This window comes from Prosopis cineraria, unplaced genomic scaffold (assembly GCF_029017545.1).
Source record: "Prosopis cineraria cultivar Desert tree isolate PC_DT_omini unplaced genomic scaffold, ASM2901754v1 PC3, whole genome shotgun sequence".
NCBI classification, from domain to species: domain Eukaryota; kingdom Viridiplantae; phylum Streptophyta; class Magnoliopsida; order Fabales; family Fabaceae; genus Prosopis; species Prosopis cineraria.
Genome location: NW_026555334.1, coordinates 3,313,121 through 3,328,904, shown reverse-complemented (window position 1 = coordinate 3,328,904; position 15,784 = coordinate 3,313,121). Strand labels below are relative to the sequence as shown.

The 15,784-nt window shown below is 25.7% G+C and overlaps 1 protein-coding gene across 1 annotated transcript; it reads left to right on the top strand.

Moving 5' to 3' along the window:
* Positions 1-2,807: 2,807 nt before the first annotated feature.
* LOC129304575 (22.7 kDa class IV heat shock protein-like) lies at positions 2,808-3,758 on the top strand. Its single transcript, XM_054944283.1, has one exon. The coding sequence runs from the start codon at positions 3,019-3,021 to the stop codon at positions 3,598-3,600; it is 582 nt and encodes a 193-aa protein (XP_054800258.1). The 5' UTR covers positions 2,808-3,018; the 3' UTR covers positions 3,601-3,758.
* The last annotated feature ends 12,026 nt before the right edge of the window (positions 3,759-15,784 follow it).

Sequence of the window (15,784 nt, the reverse complement as noted above, 5' to 3'; positions counted from 1 at the left end):
AAGGAATGGAGACATTCTTGACTTCAATCACTTATTGTTCATACTCTTTTGGGTTTTACTTGAGGTCAATTTTGGTTTCTCTGGTGAATAAGATCACTAGTACAAGTTCTTATGGTGGGTGGCTTCATGAAAATGATCTGAACAAAGATAGGTTGGATTTGTTCTACTGGCTGCTTGCTGCTTTGAGCTTTCTCAACTTCCTCAACTATTTGTTTTGGTCACGATGGTATTCTTCTAGAAAATCTCAAGATCGTGAGTGATGCTAGAAATAATTAATCTTGGAGATTATTTATACTTTGTAACTTCATTTTGAGTAAAATTATACATATGCATAGTACTCTTCCTAATGAGATTGAAAATATATATGTTGATGTATATTTATATTAAGGCATTGACTAAATTTTATGATGCCGCTTGGAGGAAGATCTTTATAGCCATACCTTTAATTTAGGGAGAAAGAAGGCATGATGGAATATTGACATGATTTGTGTTATATATTGATAGCAATCTTGCTAATTGTGTACCACTTAAATCAATTTTTTAAGATTTTGATTAGAATAATGTTAATCCAAGTTTTAACTATACATGTTGTTCAGTCTTTTTCTTAAATCAATGCTACGTGTACTATTTATTGGTGATTCTATTCAAAATTTATTATTAAATTAATTCATGGTTACAGTGTGTTAAATAATTATAAAAATAGCAAAAAACCATGTTTATTTTTGTTACGTAAAACAAGTTAATAAAAGTTTTATGTCTTTTGCTCTCAAAAAATAATTTTAATAAAAAATTAATTAAGTGTTATTTTTGTTCAAACTGATTGATTTGATTTGATTCATATTTTGATCAAAATCAAACCAAACCATATCTTTTATCACTTTTACACTTAATTTATTTTTTTATTAATTAAGATTGATTTGGTTCAGCTTTTAGGAAGTTTGGTTCAATTTGATTTATACATAGATCGAGTTTTAATATTTTTTTTAACAAAGAAAATCATATATTAAGGCTAAATATAGTTTTTCACTCTCAGTTTTCCTAATATACATTCCAACAATCCAACTTTAAGTCATATAATCGATTTTATCATTCACGAGTGGAAATAAACATCATATCCAAGATAAAAATATTCAAAACAAACATTAAAGTATATGCATTTGTAAGCAATATGAGTTAAATTTTTATTACAAATTCTCTTAATGCCTATAACAAAAAGTAACTCATTTTAAATAAAAAATTATATCTAAAATTATTAAAAGATCACATATTGTTGAAGTAACTTGAGTATAGGCATTTTCCTCTCTAATAGAAAAATTAAGAAATGAAGGATTAGGGATTCTATTAAATATTTTGAGTTTGAGCTGGACTTTAATTGAATTTAAAATTAAAAAAATAGATACTAATAGTCTATATAGAAGGTATGATTCATGTCTGGTTAAAATTTTAAAGAAAAAATATTGAAACTTAAACCAAATTATGTGAGTTTTAAATTTATAAAATCAAAACAAGCCTTACTAATAATTGATTTATTCAATTTTTATTGAATTCGTGTGGTGTGGTCAATCATCAGTTTTATTCAATTTTGCCCACTCTTATCAAATGTTATTGTTTTTTTTTAATGTAAAGAGTTCTAAAATAAATCTTCAAATAGTTTTAAAATGAGAAAAATAATTGTATGTATAGTGAATTAGTGAGTGGCATATGTGTTGGAAAAAAAAAATTAAAAGTTATTTTCGTCCCTCAACTTTACTCAAAGAGTTATTGAACATTTTAAATTTAATTATGAATTAATTTTATTTTTTAACATTAAAAATTTCTTTCTTTATTACTTTGTCATTTTGTCACCATCTATTCACATTAGTAGGCCTCACATTTTATTTTTTTAATATTTTTTATATATAAATATATGAGTTGATAGTACCCAACTGTTTTGGGTAAAAATTGAAGGATAAAAATGACCCTTAACTTAATAAAAATTAATAAAATATATTTAAAAATGGTGAGACTCACTAATGACAAATAGACTCTAGGTGTTTTAATGTGAGGATAATGAGAAAGAAAATTTTTGACATTGAAAAATAAAAATGACCTATATTTAAGTTTAGGATACCTAATAATCATTTAAGTAAAGTTGAGAAGTAAAAATGACCATTGATCCAAAAAATAAACCTACTATATCAAGTATCAAGCACTTGAACAACACGACTGCGTTCGGTGCTTAGCATTGTGTGTTCACCAGCCCAAAAGCTTATTTGGTTCCTCCAATTTATTCCAAAATTATTTTTGTTGTTCATTGTAAATTAATTTTTAGGTATTTGTAATATTATATTTGTCAAACTAAAAGTTTTAAAAAAATTAATATTAAATTTATAATATTCAGAATATATCTAAATAATTAATTTATAAAAATTATAAAAAATTTTAATATTAAATTAAACTATCTTTATATTGATAATATTAAAACTACACAAGAACAATCAATTAATATACTTAAAATAATCCGTTCAAATTAAATTTATACTAACTAAATTGATGAAGAATAAATTTATTTAAAAAATTTAAATTTGATAGAAATAAAAAAATTAAATTTAAATAGTTGAAATTTTATTAAGAATGATGAGGAATTTGATATTTAATTTTCGGTGAGCACCCAAGATTGTCTGAATTTTATTTTATTAAATATAATATTAAAAATACTTAAAAATTAATTTAATATGGTAGGAAGAAATTATTTGAGATAATGAGAACAACATATTAATTTTTAACATTTTCCCGAACATTCCTTCACCGAAAGTCCATCTTCTCTCTCTCTCTAGACAGTCCCAGATGCTTCTCTCTCTTTCCTTTGGTCTGGAAAATCTCAAGAAAATTCCAGAGACCCAAACACACATCTCCTCCTGCTGCTATATAAGAACCTCATCTTTCTCGTTCGTCTCCGCCATACAAACATCATTAACTCATCGTTACTAAATCCACGTTGAATCCAGTTCTCGCGTACTCGATCGTAAAACCCAAACAATGGCTTCCAGAACTTTGATTTCCAGTTTCCTTCTGATAGCATCAATGTCGTCCCTTTTCTTCCACACCAGCGAAGCCCTAATCCCCTACACGAGAAGCGTCTGGGACACAATGTTCCCATCGGAGGATCCATTCAGGATCCTCGAGCAATCTCCGCTCAACATTCCTCGAAACATGGAGACGCCGCCTCTGGCTCTGCTGGCACGCGCCGATTGGAGGGAGACGCCAACGGAGCACGTGATCGCGGTGGACATTCCAGGGATGAAGAAGGAGGACGTGAAGATCGAGGTGGAGGAGAACAGGGTAGTGAGGATAAGCGGCGAGAGGAAGGAGGAGGCGGCGGAGGTGGAGGGAGAGAAGTGGCACAGAGCCGAGAGGACGAACGGAAAGTTCTGGAGACAGTTCAGAATGCCATTGAACGCGGATCTGGATCACATCAGAGCGAGGATTGAAGATGGCGTTCTGAGAATCGTTGTGCCGAAGCACAAAGAAGAGACGAAGAGACGGCCTAGAGTGATCAACATCGCCGAGGATCAAGCTGCTTCTGGAGAAGATGTTAAGGCTACGAAGGCTTCAGTGTAAGAACATCAATGGAACGTGGAAGAAGATATGAATATGAATTTTGATGCACATACAGCTTTATCGGATGCTAAGTTTAATTCGTTGTCTTTTATGTTCGTGAAGTTTTTGTTAAAATCTACTGATGCTGAGAGAATAATTTTAAGGAATAAAGAAATTACTGCGTGACAAGTTTGTTACTTCTGATGATCTTGATGTTTAAAACGAAGAAAGAAATGTGTGCTTGAATATTTTTACGTATGCTGGATAGGTTGTGTGTTGTAAATTATAAGATATTTTTAAAAAAATTTTATATATTAATAAATTTTATTGAATGTATTTTATAATTTATTTTTTAAAATAAAAATAAATTTTTAAAAATATTTATTGTTTAATATTTTAAAAAATAAATTAATTATTACATTTAAAATTTAATTTATTTAAAGTTTTTCATAATTTAAATTTTTTTAAAAATATTATATAATTTGAGATGAAATTAAAAAATTATAAAATATTTATGTCAATGTTGACTCCATAATTGTGAGAGAGAGAGAGAGAGAGAGAGAGACTATTAATTAATAATTAACTTGATTATTTTCAAAATAATGGTGATTCAATTAAAAGATTTTGATTAGGAGGATTAATACTTGAAAGTAAAAAAAATATGTAACATTTTAATTTTAAAATTAATGACTATAATAAATTGTTATTTAAAAATTCAAATGACAATAAACGTATAACTAGTAGCTACTCTAATTTTGTCTTCTATTTGGGATCAGAAATTGGAAAAGTATGTGTTTGTGTTGTCTGTTATAATATTAATTACGTGTTTTGTTTATGTTTAAAATTATTAAAATTTTGGTTTTAATGGAAATAAACCATTTTGTGCTTTCATTAAAATTGTAGTTTTGACTATTTTTATGATGAAATCAAGCATTTTGTTATGTTGCTATGTTGATAATAGGGGAAATGTTAACTAGAATTTGATAGATGTTGGATAAAATGTCTATGTTGTTCTTGAGGAGGTTCATGTAAAGTCTTTTAAGTTCGTAATGTGATGAAAGAAAGTGTTGATCTGGATAACGATGCTAGTTGAATAATTAATTTGTTCTTTTTTTTTTTGTTCTTGAGGATTTATGGTATTTTGTTGCTGTTTTATTTACTTTCTACCCATAAACGTCATATTAAATTTTAAGAACTCAATTTGAAATATTGTCATTAAATTTTTTTTAAAAAATTATGCTTCTAAGTATTTCAGTAATGCTTTTTCCTTAAAAAAAAAAAAAAGACAAAGTGTGCGAGGCTGGAAAGAAGGTCGTACTGTCCTGTTGCCCACACCCCATAACATTTTCGTTTCTTTTCCTTTTTATTTTAATATGATAATCAATCCCCATTAATTTTGATAAGGCTGATTTTTTTTACAAGTATTTATTTATTAAAAATAATTCTGTTTTAGGCATTATCAAATATTAAATATTGGCATTATTTTTAGAGTGTGTTTAGTTTAAAAAAACGAGAGGTAATTTAATTTTACTTTATATGATTTTGTTGGAAGAAAAGAGGAAGATTTTTAATAATTTTTTATTTGGATTAGAAGGAGAGAGGAGGTAATAACTAATTTATTATTATATTTTTATATATTAGTTTAAAAAAATTTTAATTGTTTCTTGTAAAAAATAATTTTACACTTTAATTTAATTTGTATATTTTTTTAAAAAATTTACTTTTATCCTATCGTATTGTCAATATGTGAATAAAAAACTTAAAACAATAATTATAATTATAATAATTTTTTATAAAAAATAAATAAAAATATGATGAATTGTAATTTTTTTAAAAAAAATTTAATGAGCTCAATCAAGGCTTAAGAGTGAAATATAATTTGATATAAATGAGAGTTTTTTTTTTAAGTTTTGGATATATTCAGAATATTAAAAAAATAAATAAGGATAAAATAGTTAAAAAAAATTAGTTTCCCTCCAAAAAACTTTAATTTAGAGGGGAGGAGAGGGACTTTTTAAAACCTCCCAACCAAACATATTTTGATGAGATTTCAAGTCTTAATTTATTACATCATGAGAGATTAATTTTTTTTGTCAGGTCCAACTCGTTGGTTTCATATCGTTGATTTCCACCATGCAGGGCAATATGAACTGGCCCAATAAATTCTTCTTTTTGGCGCAGCCCAATTAATTCTTTATTTCACAGAGTAGGTCGTTAAGCCCAACAAGCAAGAGGTTTGGTTTTGGATTTTTAAATTAGTTAATAGGCCGATAAGTCCAATCTACAAGCTGGTCCAAACACATTTCATTAGGCGTCAAATAATTTTGTCAATCATGCTGTGTTTTTTTTTTTTACCCAAAAAACAAATAGTCAACAGTTAGCTGTTGAGTTCAAGTGACAATTCTACCTCCTTAAAAAAAAAAAATATATATATATATATATTCTCAAATTCATATCCAGTGTTGATATGTTTGTATGTGTATGTGGGTGTGTATCTTCTTATGGGTGAAATGTTAGGTTAGAGGTAAAATTTAAAAAAAAAATGAAAAGAAAACAAATAAAATATTCATCCAGATGGTAAAATAATTTTTTTGAAGAATAATAATTAGAAAATCTTACCACAAGGATGAAGAAAAAAAGACCATTCATTCTGAAGACATGGCAGACAAACAGTGCGTAATTTACAATAAAATAAACTAAATGGAGATAAAGAAAGGAGACAAATTGCAAGCACTTGGTGAACAAAAGATTATCGACTTTTTCAAAAATAATATATTATCGACATTACTGTACATAATCTGAGAGAATAAAGTTATCAGAAATTGATTTAATATTAAAAAAATGGCACTGAAAAGTATGACTGTCATGCCATTCTTTTACGAGGACTTGTCATTTATTGTGGCTTTTCTGTTTGTTTGGCTGAATCTATTGTTGTTTTTAAAATACAAAAAACAAAAAACTACAATTGATTCAAAATATTTTGATACCGTTGGGCAACTGAACCTACTAGTTTAAAAGTCCAGTTTGCTGGTTGATAATGTAGAAACAATAGACTAAGGGTACATTTAATTTTTTCCGTTTCACGTTCAGAAAGTAAAATTTTACTTTCAGAAAGTTGAAAATTATTTGGATAGAATATTTGGCAGAAAAGCAAATCCTAAAAGTACATTCAAACAATAGCTGAAAGTGAATTTCTAAAACGTAACTATTTGAAGCTTTTGAAAAGTGGATTTAAAAAGTAGGATGTTATTTGACCATACTACCCTAAGTTTAATCTCTTATTTTTTTATTAAAAAATAGTTAATTCATTAAAAATATAATTATCATTTTAATAATAATAATTAGGTATCAATTTTTTTAGTATTATAAATTGAGTAATTAATCATGTCAAATTTTAGCATTAATATATAATAAAAATTACAAATCTTTATTACATCTTTTAAAATTAAAAATTAAAAAATATAAATAATTAGAGATCAAATTTTTAGCATTATAGATCAAAATTTATGTTATTTATAATCTTTATTATATTTTTAAATATTTTGAATATATTACATTTGAATAATAAAAATTATAAATCATTATAAATTAATGTCCTTTTTGGTAATTGCATATTTAAAAGCACATCTCACTATCACAAACCAAACAACTTTTAATGTATCAAACTGACTTTTGAAAAAATATATTCAAACACAAATTTTGTTACAACAACTGACTTTTATTAAACTGACTTTTATTAAATAAACTTTCACCAAATGAATTTTTGACAAACTGAAAATCAAACGCACACTAACTTCAAGTAATTGGTCAACTGCTTGACCACATCATTAATATTAAAAAAAAAAAATCCATCGGCTTGTTGACGAAAGTGCCAAAGGCAAACTTGTCCTCAAAATACCCAATCAATTGCTATCGGATATAGTTATGTTTATATTAATAAAGTCTTTATTTTCATAAAAAAAATAGACTTTTTTTTAAAAATATAAAATACTTTTAATTAAATTTTATACTTTAATAAAGTAACTATTTACTTTTAAATTAATCCTATCTTTTTATATTTACTCCTATTAAACATCCTATAATAAATATAAAGTTACTAGGTACTTTTAAAAAAAGATAATAATTATATTTTAAAAGACTAAAAATTGTTATATTTTTTAACATTCAATTCCTTAAAAAATACTTTACATTTTTAAATAGAGTGAGTATTATTTTTTATCTTTAATTTTCACTTATGATGAATGAGAGAATGCTTTAAAATTTACAGACACAATAATTTAGATTAATAAATATCATGGCTGAAAATGATATTTTTTCACAAATATTACATTGCTTATATTTTAGATCAAAATTAGTTAAAAATGTTTATATTTTAAAAGAGAGATTATATTATATCATTTGGGTCTTTATATATTACTCTCAATATGTTTCAGTGAAATTAAAAAAAATTTCAAACTTATTAATTTTTTCTCAAAATTTAACAAATTTTTAAATTTATTTTTATTAAATATACACACTTTAATAACACACTACTTTCAAACTAAAATATCAAGTGTTGATAATTAATTTATAATTCTAAAAAATATTAGTTAAAATTTTAATTTTTTTTAAAATTTATATCTCTTTAATTTTATCGTCACTAAATACTTTATATAAATTATTTAATAATAATAATTAAAATTTTAATATATTATTTTTTAAAAAATAATGATAAATGAAGTAAAAGTATAATTAAGTAAAATTTTTAAAAATAATTTATATTATAGTTTGAAGAAAATATTTTTTTCCTCTGACAGTTAATGGAAGATATAAAAAATTGTAAATGTGTGTAGTGTTGAGCTTGAAGTAGATGTCATCTTTTGGGGTTTGGCAAAAGTCAGTCAGTCTGGCTTCTTCAGTAACTTGTGAATCGTGATACCTGACTTAACAGTAACCTAGTGGCTAGGAAATTGTATGTCTGTACCCGTTTGTATTAATTTATTTTATAAAAATTACTTAAATTTAAACATTTATTTTATAATATTTGTTTAAATTTTTAAAAATAATTAAAATAAAAAAATTTAATTTTTTAAGAAAATATTTTAAATAATTTTTAAAAAAAATTTAATACAGTAAATAAAAAAATTTTTTTAAGAAGTGAGATAAACAAAAATATATATAATAAGATAATAAAAAAATACATTATTTTTTTAAATAAAAATGAAAAATATCATAAAATTTAAAAATAAATATATAATAATTATTTTTTATTATAATCAATTATAAAATAATGCATTTTTTTATAAAATTTCTAAATTCTTAAAAGAAATCACTTTTTGTTTAATCTTAAATAAATAGATCTTGAAAGGGTTTTATTTTGGTTTGGTCATTTTTGCGGTTATTATGTTTATTTTTTTATTAAAAAATATAAAGTATTTTTTAAGGAGTTAAATGTTTAGAAATATAAGATATTTTTAATCTTTTAAAATGTAATTATTATTTTTTAAAAAATATCTTTATTTATAATGACTTTATATTTATTATAGAGTGTTTAATAAGGATAACTATAAAAAGATATAATTAATTTGAAAGTAGGTAACTATTTATTAGGATGTGAGATTCAGTTAAAAATGTCTCATATTTTTAAACAGAAGGAGTATTATTTTTCTCCTATTGAATATTGAAAAATTTATTAAATATTAAAATATTTTATTTTTAAAGTATGTATTTAATAGGAATAAAATTAAAAATTTATTTTTAATCAGAGTTAATTTTTTAATATTTTTTTAGTTCTTATAAAAATATTAAAAAATTTATAAATGAGGTCAATCATATTCACACTACAAGTATCTCTAGTGAAAAAATAGTTATTTAAACTTGCATTTCCAGCCTACAAATATCCAAAGGTAAACTAAAAAGGATGGTGTAGTATATATATATATATATATTCCAAGAAGAATTTAGTAGTCACATATTGAAGGCTTAAATTTTAAATTAGTTGTTAAAGTAGTAAAGCCGATTTGCTTCAAGTGATGAGCAGCGCGTGAGCATTAGGGTCAAGAGCAATCCTTGCTCTTTATTTTAGTCTAAATCAATCCCTGTCGTTCATTTAAATTAATTTTTAAATAAAAAAATTTTTAATTTTATATTTATTAATATAATTTTTTTAAATCTTAAAAAATATATTCATTATCAATCTGACATATACAAATTTAATCTAATAGTTTAATTTAATATTAAAAATTTTATAACTTTGTAATTTGATTATCTAAATAGATTTTGGACAATTCAAATATAATTTAGATGATTTACTTTAATATTAAAAGATTTATAAATTTTATAAATTAATCATTTAAATATACTCATCTAGATTTAATATTAAAATTTTTTATATTTTTTATTTAATAATATAATATTAAAAATATTTAAAAATTAATTTAATTGAACTGTAGGGATCAATTTAAATTAAAATGAAGGGTCACGATTGCCCCTGGTCTGATGAGCGTTAGGGGCGGAATGCGGGCGTTAGTAAAGCTTATGTATGTAATTTTTTTTTTTTTTGGGCCTGAAGCTTTCGAATATGATTGAGGTATTGGTTCATGGGCGAAAAAATAGTTCCTTTTTTGTATGATGAGCCACGTGGCAAGCGTAAGAATTCACTTTTCTAACCGTACATGTAGTCGCAAACAAGCTAATTTTATGTGATAATCCGTCTAATCTAATACATAAACAGCAAGATTGATAATTTTTTGATTGAAAAAAATGGATGTTAATTAATGAATGATTGAATGGATAATGTGATAATTCTTTTTATAAGTCATTTTTTACTAACTTACCAAAATTTGTTAGAATTAAAATTATCTTAAATTTAAAAATTGAAACATTGCATTTCTTTTTAAAATTTGGAGGAGAATAATTTTGGAATTAAATATGAAAAGTTACAAAAGCTAAAAAAAAAATTCTCTTTAATTTCATTTATAAAATACATTTTAAAAGGTCTATTTTATCTCATTTATAAATTATAATATAATTTTTTAGATAATATTTAAAAAATATTTTTAAAATTATCATTTATGAAAAAAAATATAATATTACTTTTTAAATTTTTTATATGGAGATATATTTAAAAATTTATATATTTTTATTATACTTTTTTTATATTAATATTTATAAAATTAGTAAAAATATTTATAAAGACGACTTACACATATAAAGAATTGAGAAAACCTTCAGCTCGTGAAAAGGACCCGAGGGAATATCATGAAATGACAGGCATGAGAGAGAAGAGAGTGAGAGAGGAGCAGATAGATACTCCCTCCTGATTTATGTATAAATATACCAACTTTATCGATATTAATATAATAAAAATATAAAAAATAAAATTAAGTAAAATTTTAAATCTAACCCTTAAATTAAAAATTAAAAATAAATAAATAATATAATATTATTTTTTATTTTTTTCTTTCTTAATTTTTAAAGATAGTTTACAAATTTTATTTTGGAAAAAATTTTTTATCAATTAATAATTTATAAAATAAATTAAATTATACTTTTAAAAAGTAATTAATATACAGAATTGAGGAATATATATTATGGATGAAGGAGCAAAAGTGTGAGTAAATTAATGTTGCAGGAAATGGTACGTTGATCAGCAATGTAGTCACGCTCATGTTTCTGAGAAGCTTTGCTTACACGCTACTACGTCTGCTTTACACCATTCATTTCCTCAATCACTGCTCTTGGCTTCGAAGTAAATCATTGCAGTATTATCCATTGCAACTGAGTTGTCTGAGGCTATAAATTATTTATTTATTTATCAAGATAGTATACTTTATAAAATATTTATTTACATACTATAAATTCTAACTCGATTTGATACATTTCAAATTTCAAATGCTCTATGTTAGATTTTACAAAACTTAATTTCCATCAGACTAAATTCTGCATAGTTATTTATTAAAAAAAAAAGCCACATAGAAAGTACACATGCTTCTTTCTTCCTTGTCATCTCACACATCATAACCCTCTTTTCTTTCATCATGTTTCATACCAGCTCCCACCATCAACTCTCTTATTGCAAACAAATTCCCCTCCCCTCATACATATGTAAATTTTAAATAAATTCTTTTTGAATAATCATAAATATGTTGTAAAACTTATGTGTTTCTTTTTAATTTTAAAGGGTTGAAGAGCTTTTTTTCTATTATACACATGTATTTTATCATAAGAAACAATTTAGTTTAAGACATGGTCGGGGCATTAAATGTAGACACTTTTCTTAATAAAAATTTAAACTTTGATTTGTAATGTTATAAGAGACTGGTCTCTTTTACTAGATCTTACCCCTCCTTTGATGGTTACAAGAAATTTTTCTCAATCAACTATTTATTCAGTAATATCTGATTTCCTAAACTTATTTTTTTGTGTAAATTTTCCTTTGACAAATGAATACAAAGAGACAAGTATTATTACTTACCTAATAAATATCATATATTATTAATTTATTTCAATAACAATTATCAAACTACTAATGTTTTCATATATAATAATTTAAATAATAACAAGTTTATGATATCAAATGTTACTCGGCAAAAAAAATTGAGGGGGAAAATCTCCTTTAAAGAAGAGGGTTAGTTTTTTATAATGTGATAAATTAGATCCAAAATGATAGCATAATTTTTTTTGATGGAAGGATATTAGTGAGCCATAAAAAAGATAAATTGACAAAATTAAGTGATTAATGAATCAATGGCATTTTTGGATTAGTAATGGGGTTATTAGATTATTGGTCAGCCTTGAAAGAAGGCTAGATTGGAGTTTGAGCAAAGTGGGCATCAAGTGAGCTCTAAAACCCATTGTGAGCTTCATTGTGCCATTCGTGTAGTGGATGCGCCATACGCCACGGTAGATGCATAAAAATTTGAAATTAGATAGTTGCACGCGTTCGAAGCAGAGGAGAAAAAGAAAGAAAATGGGAGGAGTGACAGAGCAAGGGTTCTTATCTGCTAGGGCTTCACTTTTGGAGCAATTTGGAGGCAATCTATAATAGTTTGACACTTGGGTAAGTTTCCTATCCACTCTCCTTCCTCTCTATGTGAAAATTATATGAGTTTGGGTATTGGTAGGGTTTGATTTTGGTTTCCCTTGGGTTATAGTAGAACCCATTGGGTTAGTTAGGACCTTGAAGAGTTAAATCAAGTTTTTAAGCCTAGGTTTGAGGTTTTTATAGTGATTTAAAATTTTTGATTTTGGACAAACTTTAAGTGAAAATTAAAAGATTGGGAGTAATGTAAGTGAAGAATCAATGTTATTTAAGTATTTGAGTGTTAAATAGAATTAATGAAGTGTGTTGAAAGTATTAATTTTGCTAAAGAGGGAATTTAGATATTGTGTGTACCAAAAAATTAGGCTTAAATGGGGTCGAATTAGAATTAAAAATAATTATTAATGTTTAATCTTATAAATTAAACATGGATCAAGCCCTGTTGAATTAGTGGACTTTTGTGGAGTTGATAATTTTCCACGGTAATCTTTTTTATGATGAAAGGGTTGAGATAATTAGATAATCTAATACATTTTATTATGAAAAGTTTTGAATGATGTATGATTTTTTTATGTTTTGAAAAATTTGTGTGCAATGGTATTGATATAAATTATTATCCTATGCTTAAGACACTTTTCTTTTTAGTGTTTGTAAGCAATTGTGGAATTGGATGCAAATTGAAATGTAAATGTTATATGATTGTCCATAGTAAGAAATAGGTGTGTGTGTGTGTGATACTGAAATGGCATGAACATAATCATTGTGGGAGGTTTTGGAAGTTCATCCTAAAGTTGTTAGGGGATATTGTATGGAATTTATATAGTATACTAGTACCATGAAGGCCCTAGTACATAGTTTCTCTTGTTTAAAATTCTAGTACTATTTGAGATAGATTGGACATACGACACCCTATATATTTTAGAAAAGGAGGACTTTGTGGTTTATAATGGGTGAAGGCGCCTTTGGTTGAGGCTATCTCTCATGATTGGTGAGCTTGGGTCAGTCCAGTATGGACTTGATCCTATTGTATTGTTAACTTACAGATTCAATCAAAAGAAATAAGGAGGATATAAGGTGAAGAATGTTGATTATGCATTGTATGAGTTGTTATATGATAATCATGTGATTGATAAATATTCAATAAATATTTTGCTTACCACTTCACACACTCATATGCTATTCCTGTATATTTGTGAATATATTAAATTATTTGGTTTTTGAGTCTTCAACTCACCTCTGTGATTATATTTTATAGGTGAAGGTTTTGATAAGGGAAAAGGAAGGAAGACTCTACTGTGTTTTGAGAAGCTTACGTTTGTATAGCTTTTTCCCTCTCTTTTGATATTTTGTAATGAATTATTTGTATTAATATACAAACTTAAGAACATGTGTTATTTTGATGCGCTTGTATGATAAGATGTTGTGAGTTTGATGTATTTTGGCCTAGGACAATGTATTGTATTGGACATTGTAGGTAGATGTCAAAATACTAGTGTGAATGTTATTATTGTGATAATTGTATGTGTGTGGAAGATTATGGTATTATTATGTGCAAATTTGGCTACACCCATTGATTATTGAAAAATTAGGTTTTAATGGCCAATTAATGTTTGGAAAGTAATTGTTGATGTATGATTGCTTTATTAGGTGTATTATGGTCTAATGTAGTTGGTTCAAGCAGTCTTAAGGATATTGGTACTTGGTTGGTGGTTTTGGACACTTTGAGGTGAGTTTTGGAAAGAAAAAGGGTGATTTTGTGCCTCAGTGTCTAACTTTTAAATGGTAAAGTATTTGGTTGTGAAATTAGTGACAATAGCTGTAACATCTTAAAATTTTTTCCTATGATTTATTAATCTAATAAAGGATAATTCTGTAAATTTAAGTATAATTGGATTTGAGGATAGTTAAAGACAATTATTGAGTTGGCTTTAGCCTTTGGATTGGGTTCGGACGTGAATTAAATCATTCAAGCTCAAATTATAAAGGAAAAAAAATTAGATTTCGGCCCATTGCGCATTATGTTGCAACAAAAAAAATTTACACTATAACATAATTTCTAGAATCAATTTTTTAAAAATGCAAAAACAACTCAAAATAGAGAGACACACCATAAAATAGAGAGGGGGCAATAAAAAGAGTATTTTCTCTATTAGCACATCAACTTTTGGCATTTTAGAGGTGATTAGAGTTTGATTTCACTTGGGTATACCTTTCTTATCTTTTCTTCTCTCTATACATTTTGGAAGTGAGATTTGAAATTGAAAGATGAGGATTTTTGAAACTAGAGCTATGGATCTGAATTTATTGTACTAAATGGGACTAATGAGAGTTGTTTGAGTATTCTATACATATTTTAAAAGTGTTTACAAGGTTATAAGCTTGGATCATCCATTTTGGATGAACCCTAGACTTCCAAAGTGTGATTTTGGATTATTGGGTGTTAGATTAATGATTATTTAAGTTAATGAAAGCTAAATGGAGTTAATGGGATTAAATTAACCTAATGGCTATGCTTAAGTGCAAGAAATTGAAATTTTGGACTATTAAAGTGTTGATTAATGGAAGTTGAAAGAGTGTTTATGATGATATTAATGATGACTGATATGGTTAATTATATATTAATCATTTTGTACATCATTCAAAATTTGGTATAACTTGTAAAGTACTTTTATTAAGGGATAAATCTTTGATCTCTTAATGATTTAAGATAAATGGGAGAAATTTAGTTTGTAAATTTGTTTATTAATTAGTTATAGGACATTTATAATTGAATAGAAGATATGCATATGTTTTTAAATATGTGAAATAATGAAAATTAATGCATAGAGTTAATATTTAAATATTTTCTCATGAAAAAGAATTTAAATGCATGAAATTATTTCTTATGCTTTGTTTAAGCATGATTTGAAGAAAACAAGACTTAGGAAGTGATGAAATTGTGATGGGTGTGTAGGAGAGTATGAGAAATAATGAGTATGGTATGTGTATGCCATGTAGAGAGCTTGATGAATAATTGCATATATTATGTGTTAACCATGATTTCATTGCATGATCATATGAGACATGGGTTTTGCCTATAGAAAGAGGAGTAGATAATGGAAATTTATGTGGTAAGGCTACCATTCAGCGCTCAATAGCTTGCCTCTTTATTTTACTATCCTACTTATTCTTGGAGAAACTGTC